Below are 19,148 nucleotides of genomic sequence, written 5' to 3'. Positions count from 1 at the left end.
AAAATTCATAAAAAAAAATTTAAAAGGCTAATTTCTGGAATACAATCTATTAAAATGTCCTCTGTCTACTAGGCCCTTTTTAGAGAGTCAAAGTTCACAAACAGTTATATATTAAAGCCAGTAGGGCTTAGACAAAAAATATATATTACACAAACTTCAAAATGAGCTTACTTTCTTGAATCACTCACCGTTTAGAAAATAAAAATAGAATTTCAAACATTCATATAAATCACAAAAGTATGCATTTTATTAAAAAAAAAACATGAGAAAATTAGAAATGTAATTTTTAACAGTGCGTAACAAGAAAACTTTTTTAAGTCAAATTAGCTAAGCTACAAGTTTGTGGAACAATTGTTTTTCTTAAACCTACTATTTATAATATAATAAGTTTTTGTGATCACTATAAAGGGCCTAGGGGACGAAGTAAAGGTACAACGGCTTTGCTATAAAAAAAAAGATCAAAAGTCTACTTTGTAGCTTAATACCGTAAGCACTTCTTGAGTAAATAACTTATAAGCCAATCTTTCCTTAACATACTTGCTATTGCTAAAGAAGTTATAACAAAATTCGCTTATAACAAAAGTGGTACCTACACTTAAATGCAAACGTCATCAAGTTAAATACTAATGGATTGAGAAATATCGATTAAACTGGTGTAGGAATCTTTAGTCACAGAACCAAACAGTCGAGACAACAGAAATAAACGCCATAGCGAAATGTGGGGAACAAAATTTAGAAATAAGCTGTCAAAATCTTAACATTGCCATCACTTCAAAGGAAAGCAGTCTTTTTGGCAAAAGCAGAAGCAACTGCACCTTGATCGATTTTTTTTTTATTTTCAATTTAAAATCTAACGTACCTATTATAACATTTTGAAACTATTTTATTACAAAAAATACTATACTTTAATCATACCTAAACGTTTTCGCAAAAATGTTTTTTTTTTTTTTGGAAATAGATAACCGCGATCATGGACATAACACATTGGATTTATGAACATACATTTAAGACATAGTTTAACATTTAAGACGATTTACATTTTTTTAGCTAAAATCTAAATGGGCAATACACAAATTAAAATGTTTGAAAAAATTCTAACCAATTGATTTGAGTTCTGTTGGGGTTCGTTGTTATTAATAGTTGTTCCCCAACTAGGTACATTAACTGAAGCGGCAGCTGATGATGTCTCAGCATTATAGTAGTTACTATTTTGAACATTATCCATAGCTCGCCGAGATAATGAACTTGGTACAGCCGGTGCCTGACGTAATTGAGCTTGAGTTCTAAGAATGATCAATGAATTTGATTTGAAAACAAAACAAATTATATAAAAAAAAAAAAAAAATGTTTCAATTTCGAATGTGAAAACAAAAATCAAAAAATTTAAAACAACCTTCTATCCGAATTTAATGAGTTCAACGATTGTTGTGAGGTGTTGTCATCTATGCTAGCTTGACTGATGGTATCCTAAACGAAATACTCAATATTAATTATATTGTATTTTTTATACATGACGCAATTAATCGAACTATAATCTAAGTTAAAGCTAAGGATTCTTAAATGTGGGAAACATTTCCTAAGGCAACATAAATTTGTTTTGTGATGTTTATTTTTTTTTTTGTTTGTAATTACAAAAGTTTTTGTGGTTGGTGGCAATTCCGCCAGACTACTGTTTTGATCATCCACATCACTTGGCAATCGATCACTATTGCTTGCATCATCATCGTTAGTTGTTGTGCCATTGGCATCATCATCGTCGCCTTCAATATCATTATCATTATCACAGCCTGTAACCGCATCTCGACTAAACGAGCCTGAATATGACGAACAACTGCTAGATCGACTTGAGGATCTACTATTATTATTGCATCTAGACGATGCTGCCCCATCAACTAATACAGTTGCATTCTTTTTTTTTTTTTTTTTTTTGATATAAAATAAATTAATTACACACAAAAAAATAAAGCAAAATAATTGAGTAATGTTAAAAAAAAAAGAAATACAGTGGACTCTCGCTAACTTGAACATACGATAACTTGAACAATCCAATAACTTGAACATCCTATTTTCTTGAACGTTTTTATTGCTGACTCTATAAGTTGAATAATTTAAATATTTGAAGCTCTTTAACTTGAACAAATAAATTGTATTTCAACAGAAGTTTGAATTTCCTAAATGTAGGATACTACTTTTTTAATCGTCTTTTATGTCATTTCCATTAATTTATAATAACAAATTGAATTCATGCAAAAAAAAGACTTTTTTATATGTTCCAGTATCTTGAACAATCCAATAACTTGAACAGGCCTTGTTTCATATGTGTTCAAGTTAGCGAGATTCCACTGTAATTATATTTAAATAAAATTCACACATTCAAAAATTATTTTGTAGATAAATCAAATCATGCAAAACAGATGTATATATTGATTACTTAACAGAATTTGGTTATGAAACAAATGGAAGCGACGCAAATGTATGGATAACTTACCGGATTTCTTTGCGCCTCTGAGTCATCCACACTGATGTGGAACCGTCTTTGAAAATCGGATGCAGCAGCATCAGCTGAAATCGAATTTGTCGCTGATCTGTTAAAAACAAATTATACACATTATTGTATTACATTCTTTTAAAATAAAACAAAAATTAATACTACTAACAGTAGTGGCCTGTTCCATTGTGTCGTTCGAGCTGTATGATTGACATAATACGTTCGTCCATTTGCATCTTGTCTTTCCTCCCAACCCTGAGGCAGAGGTTCTGATGCTGTGTTTGGAAAGGGATTCTACAAAAAAAAATCAATTAAAATAAATATAAATTAATTGTAATTAGAAAATTTACCCCTGATTGTGTTCCAGTTATGGATACATTTTCTACATGATCCCAATCGCCATCGGGTGAGGCATTTACTTCGTCACGTATGTAAGCGTGATAAATGTCTAATGTGCCCTTTATTCGGGATTTGGCGCTATAAATAAATTTTTTAAAATATTAATAATTTATTGTTTTATAAAATTTGATAAACATTCAACAAGTATAATGTATGTATATTTCTTTCTTTTTAATAAAAATACAGCACAAAAGAAAATTTGGTTTGTAGATTTACAAATTAAAAATTATAATCTTGTTTAAATCGCCAACGAAATTATTGTTTTGTTTTTAAATTAATCTATAGGATAACTGAATTCAACTGAAACGAAAAGAAAATCTTCAGCAACAACAAAACATGAATTTACTATATCAAGCAATTTTGATAAATTAGTTTTAATTTATGTAGTTATAAATATGAAGTAATTATGTATTACAAGTTTTAATGATAAAAATATTTATAAGAAGGAATCTAGCTCTAGTCTCTAAAAGTAAATATGAGTTAAGATGCATAAGACATGATTTGATTCTAAAAAAAGCCAAAGCCAGTTGAAAAATAAACAGATTATATCTTTACAAAATCATTGTTTAGTATAAGATCCCGTCGTCGTCAACTTTCCCTCATTGAGATCAATTAAAATTTTGCGGTGTACAAAATATTACAAAACTAAACAAAAACGTTCTAGGGTTGTTGCCTCATACGCCATATCGCGTTAGGAGTCTGAGAAGAGGGCCTATAAAACAAACATCGAAAGGGGTAAAATGAACTTGGGATTCGGTTTCAGCGATCGAAAAAAACATATAAGTAACTAAAATGGTCTTTTTCCCAGAATTCTTGTGTTTTCAGCTTCGTACGGAATACGATTCATTTTATTTTTGTGGTTTCATAAACAATGCATTCATCCCGATTCTGAAACTATCTCAACTGATTAGAAGTGAAAGCATTTCAGTAATGTTTCAGGCATTTTGGCCAAATGTAAATATTTTATGAAAAAAGTTAAAAGAAGTCCAGATACACGAAAAGCCAAATACAGAGATTCTTAATTTAAATATATGTCGTTTTTTAAGGTGATTGTAGGATAAAATAGAATAAAATTGAAAGTGAATTAGATGTATGTCACGTCACGTACAGACAAATCAGGGTCTTTAAAAAGAATGAATGTTTAAGGCATTGACAATCTGAATCTGAATTTGTCTGGTTTTGGAGTATGAAAGTTCAAGATCGATATGCAGATATTTTCACAAAAACAAAGAACACCAAATCGTTGCACATAATCGGCCCTAGCAAGGTAATCCCTAGGAGCGGATTTTGGCCGATTTCATCCGAATCGGACAGTTTTTACCTGTCGGAAACACACCTCGAAGCATATTTCGTAACAAATCGGAGAATTTCCACTCCGCCGGATTACCTCGCTAAGGCGAGGTTGGTTATGATAGTGTCTATAGCTACGTTGTTGTATAAACCAATTTCTATGTCTAGTTTTTGCTTCCCTTTCGGAGATGACATTAGTGAATGTTCATCAGGGTAAATATCACCGATTTCTTTGAATACAAATTAGGTTTTACATAAGGCGACTCAACGCCATTAACTTCATTTCAAAGAATATTATAGAACTCCTACGGCCATTTATTCACTAGTTTAAGTTGGCTCTATAAATACATCTGGATGTTATCAAAATTAGATAAAAAAATAAATAACTCCAAGCTCATATTATTCACTACTTGAATCCAAACTTAAATCCAATTTTTTAAATCTCTCTGGAGGTCTGTTTAAGTTCATAAATCCAGATATGTATATGTAAAATTCATTTTGACAGTATTTAGTTGTTTTTTCGTCAAGTATTTTCCAAACGAAAAAAAAGTGTTAGTCACATTCTTTCAAATTTCTGTCCAATTTCTAACATATGGTAACAGTATTGATTGGTACAAAGCAGATCTGAAACTAATCAATAAAAATCCAAGAATTTAATTGTGTTTTTCAAGAAAATTTCAAACTTTGTCGACTTTAGTCGAGTGTTTTTAATGCAATACGACTACACAAATAAAAGATTTGCTAGGTGGAATATAGCGAGACTCTTCACCAAGATTTAAAATCGGCACACTTTGGTCAGCTAAATTTAAAACTTGCCGTCCTAGTGTGGTAGGTGTGCGCGTTCACGGGGTCCAAAAAATATAACCACTGATGATAACATCTTTTAAATCGCCAGAGTGCTTAAAGAGAGAGAAAGCAGAGGCTCTTAATATGTTCAACGAAAATGTTCGCAACATTATGGAAACCAGTCAAATTGCACAAAGGCAAGTTATTTGAGGTCTAAACCACTCGAAATCTACCCAAATACTGTTTTCTGTAATTCTGGTACAATAATATTTCGAAATACAATTTATGTCTTCTATTTTTCTCTAAAATTTTTTGTATATCATTGCTCTTCACTAGGTTTTAGTCAATCAAACTACAAGTCGTAGAGCGATACTATGAAACAAAATTATTTGTCTGCTATTGTTCTTTTAACAAAAAATTGTGTCTGCATCTAAAGGCCCTAGGAATACCTACTTGAACAAAATTAAATGATATCTAATAACGTAATAACCAAATGATTGTAATATGTACTACCATAATTTAAGATATTAATATGACATGAGCTAGATTCGTTTTATTAATGATTTTTTTTTTTTTTAATTTTAATTCGGTATGTATTTTAAAATTGTTTGTTGTTGCTGCTAAAATAAAATCAAATTAAAAGCAAAATACAAATAAAAAAATTAAATGAAATTCAAATCATAAACATACCCTACTGACCTTCTAGGCCGCAATGAGTAACTTTTTGGATTTATAGTTCTGCCTTCTTGTTCTTTGGGTAGGTTAACCAGTGTCAGTTCGACCATGCCCAGAAAATCATCTCTGGTTAAACGATTTTCATCAAATACTTGAAATACTAATTTTTGTTCGTTTGGTTTCACCTAAAAAAGAAGACCAAAAATAAATTTTTTAGAACGCATTTTCATTGATATGAATATTTGTATGTACTCACCCTAAAAATAAATTCCTCATTCCACATTGGATTCAAAGTCTGCACATATTTTTGAAAAAAAAAAGAAATAAATAAGTAAGCGAAAATTTAATTAATCAAGAGTTCATATGCACTCATTGCATTCCATTGTGTGTTTTTACCTTCTTTTTAGTCTTAGTTAGGACCGAGTCGATATTTATATCACCATGAATTGTGTTGAGGTCGATTCTGACATAAGGATCACTGCAACAAAGATGGAAAACGAATTATAGAGTATTGATTGGCATATAAATGTGGCACCTTTAACAATCTTACCTGGCTCCAAATATATCTTTTTTCGCTAGGGATTGTCCTCCAAGTACTTTGATGCGTAGCTGACTTATCTCAGTGTCATTCTGTAGGTGTGAGAGGAAAAGAGATTGAAGAACATTAAAAATACGAATTTAATTACATTATTCAAAGAGTACATAATGTCGTACATTTAAACTACATTAATCCAAAGAAAAGCTACAACAACAACAACGATGGATTGTGAATAAAGAAGACACAGAATATTTTAAATATTCTGACATTTTACTGTTAAGTGGCCATTTATGTGCAGCTAAAAAGGGCGGTCACTTTAGTTTGTATAATGTGACATCATTGAGGAAAAATGAGAGCTCGTTAGGGGTATTTTTTTTGTTTTAAATGCCTGATGGAAAGCTATATGGTAGTCTTTTTTGATTTGTCAGCAGATACTGGCATGTCGTAAGTTTGTGCAAAATACGAATACAACACATTAGAACAAGGCACTAATCGTTTTCTGGGAGAGATATCTATTTACTTGTGACACTTAATTCAATTTAACATGTTAAGCTGGAAAGACTTTTAGCTTCATAGTCATAACTAAAAGTTGTGATGCCATGCTATGAGCAATGGATATAATTTTTTGTTTTTTTTTGTTTTTAGATTTATGTATGAATTTTTTGTTTTACATATTTACTGAATAATTTCAAATTTGATTTATTTTCTTTTAAAATAGGATTTAAATAGTCAAATTTAAAGTTATGTTCAAATATGACAAAAAAAATTGTTTAGTTGAGGCTTAATCTGTACAATTTGATAGTATAAATACATACAAGCAAAAATGCTGATAAAAACAATCCACTAAAAGGGTACATTCAAACTTGAAAATTTTGGGCTCTGAGAAATCTTTAGACTTGAAACTAAGATTATTATTAGAATCAAAATTATTCTTAAAATGTGAAGTAAAGATTCAAAACATGTGAGCACTACTGTTGATAACGCTTAGTTTCCAAGCTTTCTTATCGGTATCTCCGAAAATCAAAATCTTTTATTTTGCATACTCTTCTGAATTATTTAGCAATTATTTCTTTTGTAACCACATTTTTTTAACATTAATTTCTCACATTTGAGGAAAGAAAACTAATTGATCATGAATTCATGGCGAACACCATTTTTACGATAACAAGATGGTCAGATTTATTCGGTATAGAAAATTAAATACCAATCTCATCATACGAGTGTGCTTGTTTTTTTATTACCTACAAACTTTTTCAACAATTAGAACATATGGGCAGTTTCATTGAATATCTCCTAAACGTAGGGTGGACAAACGATGAAGTTTGGTTTGTATCCATTTTTCGAGGTGGACAAACGATTGGTGTTTGAATTTTTGAAAAAGGTAATTTTTGGGGATTTTGAGATTTTCCATACACTGTGGTGTAAGCGTAACTATTCTGGGAATTTTCAGTACAAAATTTTGTTTTTTTTTTTTAAATATCTTTGAATAGTTCAGTCAATGAGAACAAATTTGAAAAAAGTTGTGAAACCAGCTAAATTTGGATGCAGTTCTGAAACGGGGTTTATTCTGAGTATAATTATCAGTTTACGTATTGATTAGTTTTGTGGGAGTCATTCATTTTGAAAAACTTAAAAGTCTCAATATCTCGAGAACGACTTGTTGCACCGCATTTTCAAAATCGTTAGTCATTTTTTAAAAAACTAATTTTTTTAAATAATTTTTTGAAAAAAAAGATGGTATGCCATTTTCTGGCAATTAATATTCAACATCTGAAAGTAAAATTTCAAAAAAATTCATTGTCTCGTTTTCGAAAAATCGTTTTTTCAAAAACAAATTTTCAAAGTTTTTTTAAAAATCCAAAAATTATTTGTTTCGAAATTGTATTTTTGATTAACATACATATATTTGGGCAATATAAATGTTTTTGCATAAAAATCGTTTAAATTGAACCAATAATTTGGAAGATAGTCAGAAATTAAAAAAAAAAAAACCGTTCTATGGGAGGTACCGTTTATAACAATTTTTGAAAAAAAAACTTTTTTCATCAAAAGATAGACCTTGTCTAAAAACTAATACATGAATTTTTTGATCAAAATCGTAGGAGCCGTTTTTAAGAAAATTTAACTTTTACAAAATTGCTATATGACAGATACGCTTGTTTGTGGTCTAAAAAAATTCATTCCAAAAATCCCTCTGCATGAGATCCAAAAACTGCTACATACCAAGTTTGTAGTTGATCGGCTCAGCCGTTTAGGCTGTAGTTTCCTTATACAGACCGACAGACATCCTGACAGACAGACGGAGTTTCAAGACCCAAATTTTTCGCATTCTCTATCATCGTAATGTCATCTTTGATTGTCATCTCAACTTTTTTTTTAGATATAGTACCTAATATACCGCAAGTAAAAATGATATCTTGTATGAGAGTTGCTATAAAATAATCCTTGTTTTTAATAGTTCCTGAACAAACGATGATTTTTAGTATACGTAAAGAAATCGAGGTGGACAAACGACAGCATTTTTAGTTTTTGAAAAAAAATTATTTTTGCGCATTTAAGGGCAATTCTAATATTTCAGTGCAAAATTTGTTTTTTGAAGATCCCTTTAACGGAGGGTGGAAAAAACGATAATATTTGGTATGTATACAGAACTAGTGGTGGACAACCGATAGCAGTTTATACGTGTATCTTAAAATTTTAGCGTTTTAGACGATTTTACATTTTTCAGACTTCCTCTAAAAAAAAAAGAATTTGCTCTAAAAGTTTTTTAAAGGGTGGACAAACGAAAATTTTGGGTGGACAAATATGGACAACATGTGGACAAACGAGTTACACGAGTTTAGTTAAAAATTTTTGAGGTCATAGTTCTGGCCTCACCGATAGTGGGTCTTTGATCCCAAATCAAGAGAAAGTATCCCCTAAACAAAACCTGGAAGAGCCCTAATTGAGCCTCTTTTTGATCGATTAAGTAAAAAATACACCTTACCACCCAATTGTGCCAGAATGCGGCAAGTTCTGTGGTACTTATTAATAGTCTCTTCCTCCATGAGTACAAAGCCTTTCTGCATTCGCCATCCGCACTGTATCATTTCAAGTTTAAAAACTTGAAAAAAAAATCGAATCAACTTCACCCAGTTTTGCATTTTATTTCTAAGGCCAATACAAGATGAACTTATCTAATAATAACTATTATTAGCTTTTTAATGTAAATTAAGGGCGCCCTAGACATCAATGCTCTTGAATATTAAATACATTCATAGGAAAACGTGTGAATCAACTTCTAACTAACTTTTAATAAGAAAAAATAAGTACATCATTCAATGTTAAATTTATATACTCAAATAAATTTTATATAAAACTATTAAAATGAATAAAACATTTTATATCATATCTGTTTCGACTTGAATCAGAAATACATTATATAGAGCTCTAAAAAAAAAAAAAGTCACAATTTCCCCTCTTTGAAGGTCGGATGGAAAATGAAAAAAAAAAAAAAAACAAATTTCAAAAGAAACATCTCGGCTGCTAATACACCTTTGAACACAAAAATAAAGGATAAACCAACCGCAACCTGACCTGATTTCCATAAATGTACATTTATATACACTTGCTTCCGCTTGCATCGTTCTTATGTCAGCTCGTTATCTTTTCAAGGGTTCCTTTTCATCCTTTCCATCATAAAAAAAATACCGCAACTTTAGCATTCACCTAGGAAGGTGTAGCTATATAAAAATAGGTACTACATCGATTTATTCCTGGAGTAGGTAAGGTATACCTCAAGACTATGTATTTAAATATTCTTCACGTCCTAGAACACTTTAATTTAAGTTAAAATATTCAAGCATCAAGTTGACGTGTTTAAAAACCTGATAAGTTCCTTTTAGCATTTTTTTTTTATGGATTCTTAATAAACAACTTTGTCACTTGTTAGGTTTTTAACTTTTGTTAAAGCTTAGTCATTCACGTTAACGTTAACCCTCGTGATTTGTGTTTAGTTTACCTACACACTCATGCAAACAAACAATATATATTAATGAAAGATATGAAATTTCTTTTGATAACACTCTTTTCAGCGAGTATGTTGTAGCTGTATAGCAGCGTTGCTATCGTAAATTTTAACAACATCTTATCAATGACACTCGCTAATGGGTTCTAATTGTGTAAATTACTCAAGCTCTACCTCTGTCTTTTTTGACTGGAGTTGATATTTTTTGTTGCTATTCTTTTCTTAAACAACTATTATTATTTACTCTGTTGTTTAGATCTCATATTTATACACTTGTAGATACATATAATATTTATTAAATTAAATAATAGAATTATTATTAGAGAAGTAAGCAGACACTAGTTGCATTAGCGTGTCGAAGGTTTTTTTTGGTGAACACTATATAAATATGAGAGCCTTGTGATGGGGAATAACTTAGTGTTAAAGCTCATGTAGAATATCTATTTTTGATTTTTGCTTGATATTAATGATTCAACATATCAAAATATGAACACTATAAGATACATTTTTTATTTCAGATCGATTTATAGCAACTAAATAAACTTTACATTGAAAGTTATTGTATTTACAATTTGGAACGAATTTCGAGTAAAATATTTTGAATTATTTTCATGTCTTAAAACCTCTACGATCGGAATGTAATGGTTTGTAAATAAATTTTAGCGTGTATGTGTACGCATGTTTGAGAAGCCTTGTTTTAAGTTAACAAACATAATAAAAGTTTTATTTTATTTTAAATAATGATTGAATCTTCTATTTTAAGTTGTTACACTCTAAAATTGAAGTCATGTTTGTCAAATAGAAACATCCACTTATCAATTTTTGTCTTGCATCTTATAAACTTAACAACACATTTTACCAACAAATCAACCTGTACGGTAAATGTAGTTTAAGGTTGTGGCAACCCTATGATATTTATTTAAAAAACTAGAGTGTTTCAGAAAAAAAAAAAAAAATCGCGGTGAGATACATCAAAGCGTGACCGTGTCAGATAGTTATACCAAATAATTATTAGTGAGAAAAATATAACTTTTTTCTTGTTAAAAACAATATAAGAACTTACAGAAATGAAACGTTGTGTCAAAATTTTAAAGCAATTGGCAAAGAACTTTTCGAGATTTGCTATTGAAAGCAAATAAACATGAGATACACCAAACACGTTGATTTCAACTTAAGATTTCTCAAAGAAGAAAAGAGATATTTAAAATAGTTCAACGGATTTAGAAAGAGAAAATTTAGTTCTTTTAGAAACCGTTTTAAATTTATTTATAACGAATAACAAAACGCTAAGAAATAACATCGAAAACTGGTAAAAAGTGGCATTTTCGATTTTCTAACGGGATTATCTCAAAAACGTGATGTGATAGAATTTTTCTGACCTCTGATTCGAGCTCATCAGCACATTAAAAACCTATACAAAAGATTAGGTACATTGATTTCTGTAACAAAAAAAAGTTTAATTTTGTTGACCAGTGTTATTTACCTATTAAAAAAAAAAAAAATTGAAAACTCGTAAATGTATTCCTATAACGTTTTAAATTGCGGCCTTAATAAAAATATTTAAAGATAGCAATTTTGAATTTTTCGATTTTCAATACAAATTACATAGGAAAAAATTGAGTTATTTTTTTATGACTTCTGTAATTCGCCAATCAAACCATCATACAAAAAAAAATGTTTGCATTACAAAAGGTCTCAAACGATTTCTTGCTAAACCTATTGGTTCAAAAGTTATTCGAGGTAAAAGTTCAAACTACCCGAATTTTTTGCTACCTTAAAAATTTTTGAACCAAACTAGTGTAATTCGTTTGCCCACCCTTTGTATATCCAAAGTTTTCCTTTGTTGACCCTATCGAAATTTTTTAGAGCAATGATTGCAATGATTTGTCCCCCTCGAGTTCTTTGTAGATACCTAAAACCATCTTTGTTCACCATCTGTTTTGGAGTTAGATATTAAAAAAAAAATTTTACAGAAAAATTCAAAAGTCCTCAAAATTAAAAAAAGAAATCAAAATCAAAAAAATCATTTAACATCATCACAGTGACATACTAAGTTTCCTCTAATTTAATCACTGACTGAATAATAAAACCATCTGAACAATTGAATCATTTATTTGCAAAACATGATAAGTCCACTTTTTTTCAAAATTCGTTTTTTTGACTAAATTTGTACTCCAGGGATAACCACGTCTGTCTTTAAAATATCAACTATCTACTCCATCTATATCCGATTTTACAGCTACGCGAAATATTTTTTTAGCATCAAAAACAGAATAAGTCCCGGACTTATCATCTTTTGAAAATAAACAACAGCTTCTTTTTATGTAAATGGTATATTAGATTAATGGCTGAAAATCTTAAGTTTAAAGCTACTTTAAAGTTAAATTAGCAGTCCGGACATTGTATTTTATTCTCAAATACAATTGTTTGATAGACTGGGGCTAAAAGCAAAATTGCATATCCATTTAAAAACTAATTTCACATCCGTTTATTTTCAAAGTATGATAAGTCCAAAAGCGTTTTTATTTTTTATCTTTTGAGCTATCGCTCCAAAAATTAAAAACGAAACGGTATTTTGTAGCTAGACAAGAGTTCTACAGAATATATTTTTTATAAATTTTTGTACGCATATCAAAAGAAAATAGAACGTTTTTTTCTTCTCCTGAAAAATTTTAAATCATGGACTTATCATGTTTTGCAAATAAATGATTCAATTATTATAATTTTTATGACAGCAAAGTTAACTTGTATTTTTGTATTATTATTTATGGTTAATTTTAGAGGGTCACTGTGGCGTATGTGAAACTTTTTTTTTAACTTAAAAATCATAAAAGTTAAGGTAAACTTTTCTTTTCTCGAGTACTTTAAATAAACCCTTTTTTAACCAAGTATTAAGTAAAAAATTGATGACATCTACACTTACATACGAGGAGAGGTCAAAAAGTTCGCGGAATCGCAGGGAAGGGGGTGGAAATTTAACATGTTTTCATTTTCTTTTACAATTTATTTTCTCTTAAACTTTATGCATTTTTTTTTTTTTCAAACTCTTCAAATAAAATTTGGTCAACAAAATTGAACTTTTTTTTCACAAGAACCAAAATATACTTTTCTATAGGTTTCAGGTTGTTGAACTCGAATCTGAAGTCATAAAAATTTCATTCGCCTCCGAAGAATAAAACCAGTTCTTATAAGTACCATTACAAATTTATTTATAATGAATTACCCCACATAAATAAAACTACGGAAACAGCTTAAATAACATTTTTTTGGGTTTTAGCACAGTAAATATTTCAAAAACGGATGCCAATCATAACTTTTTGACTTCGAGTTCAAGTTCAGCACACCAAAAACCTTTGGAAAAGTATATTTTGGTTCTTATGGCAAACAATTTGTTGACCAGTGTAATCAAAGAGCCAAATCTGAGTTTAAAGGTAGGTAATTCAATACACCGAGCTCACATTTACGTAAGGCAGTCGTCAAGGGAGCTCTTGAGAACTGAAGGTTTGTCTTGCAAAATAGAGCTGGGCAAATCGTTCATTTCAAAAGATCGAATCGTTCAAAGATTGATTTCACCAAAGATTCGGTCTTATCTATCAATCGTTCTTTCGTTCATTTAATCGAAACCATTTCTTTTTCACTCATTTCGTTCTGACAAATGAGAGAAGAAACAAGAAATCGCGTATAACCTGAAATATTAACATTTCAATGCAACCATATAAAACAATTTTTCGTTTATATTTTCTATGAGAGTTTTTTAAAAATCTAAAATATTTTTGGAAAATTTTAATGGTAAATTTGATTATTAGTAAGGCATTATGTCTCCGCCAAGTTCAAAACGTCGAAATAATTAAATCAAAAATAAAAAGAAGTCAAGGTCAGATATTCGATAGAAATTCCCAATCGAATCCGATTCAATGCAAACACTGAACCTGCTTATATAAACTTGTATCAGTTGTATGCATGGAATGGAAATGATGATTGAGAATGAATGAAATGAACGAAATCCGAGTTCTGAGAGATTTTTTAGATGATTTTTGATTGTGAACGATTTGGATGAACAAAACGTTCTTTTCAACTTCGTGGTTTTTGATTGTAAACGATTTGGATGAACGAAACGTTCTTTTCCACTTCGTGGTTTTTGATTATAAACGATTTGGATGAACGAAACGTACTTTTCTACTTCGTACTTTCTTATTTTATGAACGAGATTGATATAAGGATTGATTGATTTGGTTTATAGTAATTGCAATCACTCAGAATTTTCGGTGAATGGGTCAAAAAGACCGAATCAATCACGATTGACACAGCTCTATTGCAAAAGTAGATGTTTTTTTGTCCACTTTGGATACATTGTTAGCCTATTCTTCAAACTCGATTAGCAAAGTCCGTTTCATATCTCAAAAACTTGAAGCCATAATTTTTCCGGAGAGAAAATCATCTTCAATTGACTCTCTGCCTAATTTAAACCAACAGCTCCACTATACAATTGCTTTTCCAATGCAAACTTCTTCGTAAGCAATTGATATCTCTTCAAAATAATCGCCCGTCTTGAATTTGTCCTTATCTAGTCAACACCTCAATCATCATAGACCACATTAAAGGCTGTATTCGACTAAAATATTTATGATGTTCTTTTAAAGATTATATATGCAACAAACCAATTTCAAATATACAAAGTATATAAAAAGACGCTTAATTGTAGAAAAATAATACCTTTTCTATTTATATCCTATGCTTACGATTTATGTCAAAAAGCGTAGTTTTGCTTAGCCATTGTTAATGCGGTTGTTTTTGTTTTATATTTTTAAGTACTTTACGTATGGCTTCACAAGTTTCGATTTTAAACGCTGGCTGTGGCGCCACCATTCATACATTAAATTTGACTATTTTTTTTACAAATTATTATTATACCTAATTTAAAACCCAATAACTAAAGACAATACGAAATTGTACTTATACATAACTATCAGACGGATTACATGCGTTTTTTATATTTAAATGAAAAAATAAATCAAACATTATAAAGTATTAAATTATACAATATTTTGTTTTGTCTGAAGCTCAAGACCGTCATACAAAAAGCTTTCCTTTTTTTACTTGCGATATAGGTACTATATATCAAGTTATCCATTCGTACAAAAAAAAAGTTGAGATAACATTTTTCCATGACATTACGATGGTAGACAATGCCAAAAAAGTGGGTCCCGGAAGTCCGTCTGTCTGTTAGTCTGTCAGTCTGTATAAGGAGCTACAGCCTAAACGGATGGACCTATTAATGTCAAACTTGGTATGTAGCGTTATTTGGCGACTCTCCAGAGGGGTTTTTGGAATTAATTTTTTTGGACCAAAAATAACGGTACTTGTCATATACCAATTTAAGTAAAATTGAAATATCTCGAAAACGGCTCTAACGATTTTGTTTAAAAAATTCAAATGTTAGTTTTAAGTTAAGGTCTATCTTTCAATGAAAAATTTTTTTTTGAAAATCATTATTAACGGTACCTGCCATAGAACGGTTTTTTTCAAATCCGATTATCTCCGAAACTGCTTATTCGATTTCAACGAAACTTTTTGTGAAGAAGCATTTATATAATTTAAATATAAAGCAAAAATAAAATTTCCAAAAAAATAATTATTTGAAAAATCAAATTTTCGAAATTTTTTTGAAATTTTGTTTTTAGATGTTGATTAGTGATTTCTACAAAATGGCATACCAATTTTATTTTGAAACTTTTTTTCCAAAAAATTATTTATAAAAAATTAGTTTTTTTAAAAACGGCTCTAACGATTTTGAAATTTTTTTTTCTTAAAATGCATGTTAATATATCAATCAAAACTGCATACTTGTTTTGGAGGGCAATTTTATTTTATTTTTTTTAAAAAACGAATTTTATTTTTTTTTTCCAAATTTCTATATAAAAAGTCTTAAAAATTTAAGCAACTTTAACTCTAAGAGCAAGTTCGTGCGACCCAGTCGTGCATTTTATTTTTGTGTGCATGTGAATTATATTTTTGTAATCAAATTAGGCGTGTAACTATATCCGTGATTAGAAAATATGCCGGATATGAATGAAATCGATTTGAAAATTTTAAACACTTACTGTAACTTTTATATTTTATCATTTAATTCCTCGAAGCTATCAATATTTAATCCATTTAATGTTAGGTGTTGATTTTGGAAATACAAAAAATCGTTTTAACTACTTAAATGAAAACAAGTGACAGTTTTAATAAAAATAGGTATGTCAACTTGTTGCTTTAACCATTTTCCGATACATTTCAATCATTTGCAACAAAAAGTTTCACTTTGTTTATCTAAACTTTTACGCAATAATTGTATATCAATTTATGGCTTCTCACCTTCACTTTTTAAACCACATGGTTTAAATACAATGCGTTATAGAAGTGCATTTGTTTTGTTTTTTTTATTTTCAATACGAAATTATTATTAAAATGAATAAAATAAAATTAAAAAAAAAAAAACCAAAGGGCGTCAAACTTAAAATTATTCAATATTTTGTCGTGTGTGAAGATCAAGACCGTAATACTCACAACAATGTATGATAAAAGGCGCGACTATAATTACTTGTTGTTAAAAATAGTTTCTGCTTCGGCGCCTCTAATTCATTTGACAAAACAAATTGCGTTAAGCTCATGTTTTTCTTTTTTTTTAAATTCTACATTTTCTAACTATTCTATATGAATATATACATACTCATAATTTAATTAGAGTCACAACCATATCCGCGCATGAAAATATAATCCTTATAATTGCCTAGAGACTAAAAATTATTTCTAATTTAGGGAAAGCATTGTTCGTGGTACATACTTGTGTTTTTTTTTTGTTATTATTAAGATAGAAAATGCAAATGTATGTCAAAAATGTAGGAGGTTAGTTAGAATTGTTCCAAGGTTTTTGAAGAAATCGATTTTAGTTTCTATTTTTATGATTAATTAAAAACCCTCTGGATAATAATTTAAACGATGGAGTCTATTATAGCAGAGATTAAACTAAATTACTATACCCACCACCCTTTAGAATGATTTCTTGAATTATTATTAGAATTTTTTTTTTTTTAACAATTGGTGGTAACTACATAGTTTTATTTTTAATCAGTCATCGGGACTTTATTTTTGAAGTAAAGGTCGAAAGAATTTCAATGCGAAAAATATATAATTTCCAAGATTTAATTATTGAAAATTATAGGCTTACAATTCAGTTAAATAATACAACTAAACTAATGAACAACCATCTAAAGTTAAAGGTCATATCTCATAGACATTAGGGTGGACTGAAAATTTTGTTTTGATATTTTGTGTGTTCTGTATATAAATATCAATGACTAGAACCAATATTTTTGCCATTTATGTCAACATCTTGGTATAAAAGAAAACAAAACAAAAAATCAGTGGACAATATATAGGTAATATATTGTACTTTAAAAATATCTCCTTGCCAAAACCAGGCAGCAGAATGATGTGTTAAGCTTGAAAGTGCAATTTATATTTGTGACTCCGAGGCAAGTGACAAGATTTGCAATTTTTTAAGAACAAATCATAATATTAAAAGATTTATAGCTGATTACATTGATTGCTTTTATTTCTTAATAAAATCGTTGTATTGAAAAAGATGAATTTCAAAGATTTTCTTAAAAACTATGGCAGAATTTTAAACCGTGTATGGAAAGCATTTTCATCAATTAGGTACCTACCTCAATTAAAAAAAATCATGTTTGCAATTCACACGTGGTAGAAGTGAAACCTTAAAAAATCATTTTTCTTGCAAAAAAAAAAAATCGAAAAAATATATCTTTATTTTATTCCATCACCTTTAAATCCATTATTTTTTTAATGACAACCTATAATATTTGATATCATCTGAAAGCTTATTATTTCACCTTTTATATGACGCTTCAAGCATATTTCTACCATGCCTGCAAAAAAAGTAAGAATTTTCTAAAGCCAACCATGTCGAAATTTCAAACTGAGATAACGGTACTTCCCACATCGATCGGTGGCTAGTCATCGGCAATAGATCTCCACAGGTGTTTTGAGGTATTTTTTAAGTAGAGCACGTACCCTTATGTGTGATATATCAAATGAAAGGTAATATTAGCAGCGTGCGTATTAAAGTTTAATATGTGCTCTATCTCAGGATTTTGAATATGAAATTAATTGAGTTAATTTATAGTTTATTTAATTACCTATCTACAGTATAAATTTCATTCATCTATCTATTAAAACAAAAAAGTTATAATCAATTGATATTTCCTGTCGCTTTTTCGTTTCATCATGTTTCAAATCACCTACGATACTAAAGAATTTTTCACTTCAAAAAAATTCAAAATTCACATTCAAAAACTTCATTTAAAACAAAAAAAAATCGTTCCATTAGCGCGAAGGTATTGTAAATAAGAAACTGAATATTGCAAAAAAAGCTCTTATGTAAAAGGTTTTTATGAACAAATAAATTGGATAATATACACATATTAATTTGATTTTTCAAGAAATTAGTACATACAAATGTAAAAATATAAAAAAAAATTGTTTAAATATTGACTTAAACAACGATTTAAATGATTTTGACAACAAAAAGAAATAAATGCCATTTGAACTTAAAATCGTCGGAGCTTTATTGTATTGTATGTATATGTACATAAAAATGTTCTTACATTTCTCAAAAGAAAAATTTGGTAAATCATTTTTGATAAAATATTTTTCGCTTAGAAACGAAATAAAAAAAATTTACCACATAATTGATTGTTCTTCCACGATACGAAAATTTAGAGTTCAGAATGGTTTAATTTCTTTTCTGAGAAGCAAATGCACTTGAAAATACATACATATTGTGGGCAGATTGGATAGATTAAACCTCTCAAAAACTAGACAATTTGGTTTAAGCCAAGAAAGATATTCATCGAGGCAAAAATTTTGTCTGTGTGTCATCCGTAGGTACCTACTTATGC

At 29.3% G+C, this 19,148-nt stretch overlaps 1 protein-coding gene across 6 annotated transcripts in view; it reads right to left on the bottom strand.

The window, feature by feature from the left end:
* The window catches only part of LOC129911049 (E3 ubiquitin-protein ligase Nedd-4), a 43,869-nt gene that overhangs the window by 11,000 nt on the left and 13,721 nt on the right, over nucleotides 1-19,148 (bottom strand). For 2 of the 6 annotated variants that reach the window (XM_055988683.1, XM_055988686.1), the window contains 9 exons: nucleotides 6,189-6,268; nucleotides 6,035-6,116; nucleotides 5,895-5,933; nucleotides 5,654-5,823; nucleotides 2,839-2,965; nucleotides 2,658-2,782; nucleotides 2,489-2,585; nucleotides 1,394-1,467; nucleotides 1,100-1,283 (listed from right to left, as the gene is read on the bottom strand). In XM_055988683.1, the coding sequence (XP_055844658.1) occupies nucleotides 1,100-1,283; nucleotides 1,394-1,467; nucleotides 2,489-2,585; nucleotides 2,658-2,782; nucleotides 2,839-2,965; nucleotides 5,654-5,823; nucleotides 5,895-5,933; nucleotides 6,035-6,116; nucleotides 6,189-6,268 (978 nt within the window). The remainder of the gene's footprint in view (nucleotides 1-1,099; nucleotides 1,284-1,393; nucleotides 1,468-2,488; nucleotides 2,586-2,657; nucleotides 2,783-2,838; nucleotides 2,966-5,653; nucleotides 5,824-5,894; nucleotides 5,934-6,034; nucleotides 6,117-6,188; nucleotides 6,269-19,148) is intronic. The other 4 variants (XM_055988685.1, XM_055988687.1, XM_055988684.1 and 1 more) reach the window with 3 other exon arrangements.

Source organism: Episyrphus balteatus, chromosome 2 (assembly GCF_945859705.1).
Source record: "Episyrphus balteatus chromosome 2, idEpiBalt1.1, whole genome shotgun sequence".
Lineage (NCBI taxonomy): Eukaryota > Metazoa > Arthropoda > Insecta > Diptera > Syrphidae > Episyrphus > Episyrphus balteatus.
This window is presented reverse-complemented; position numbering and strand designations above follow the sequence as displayed.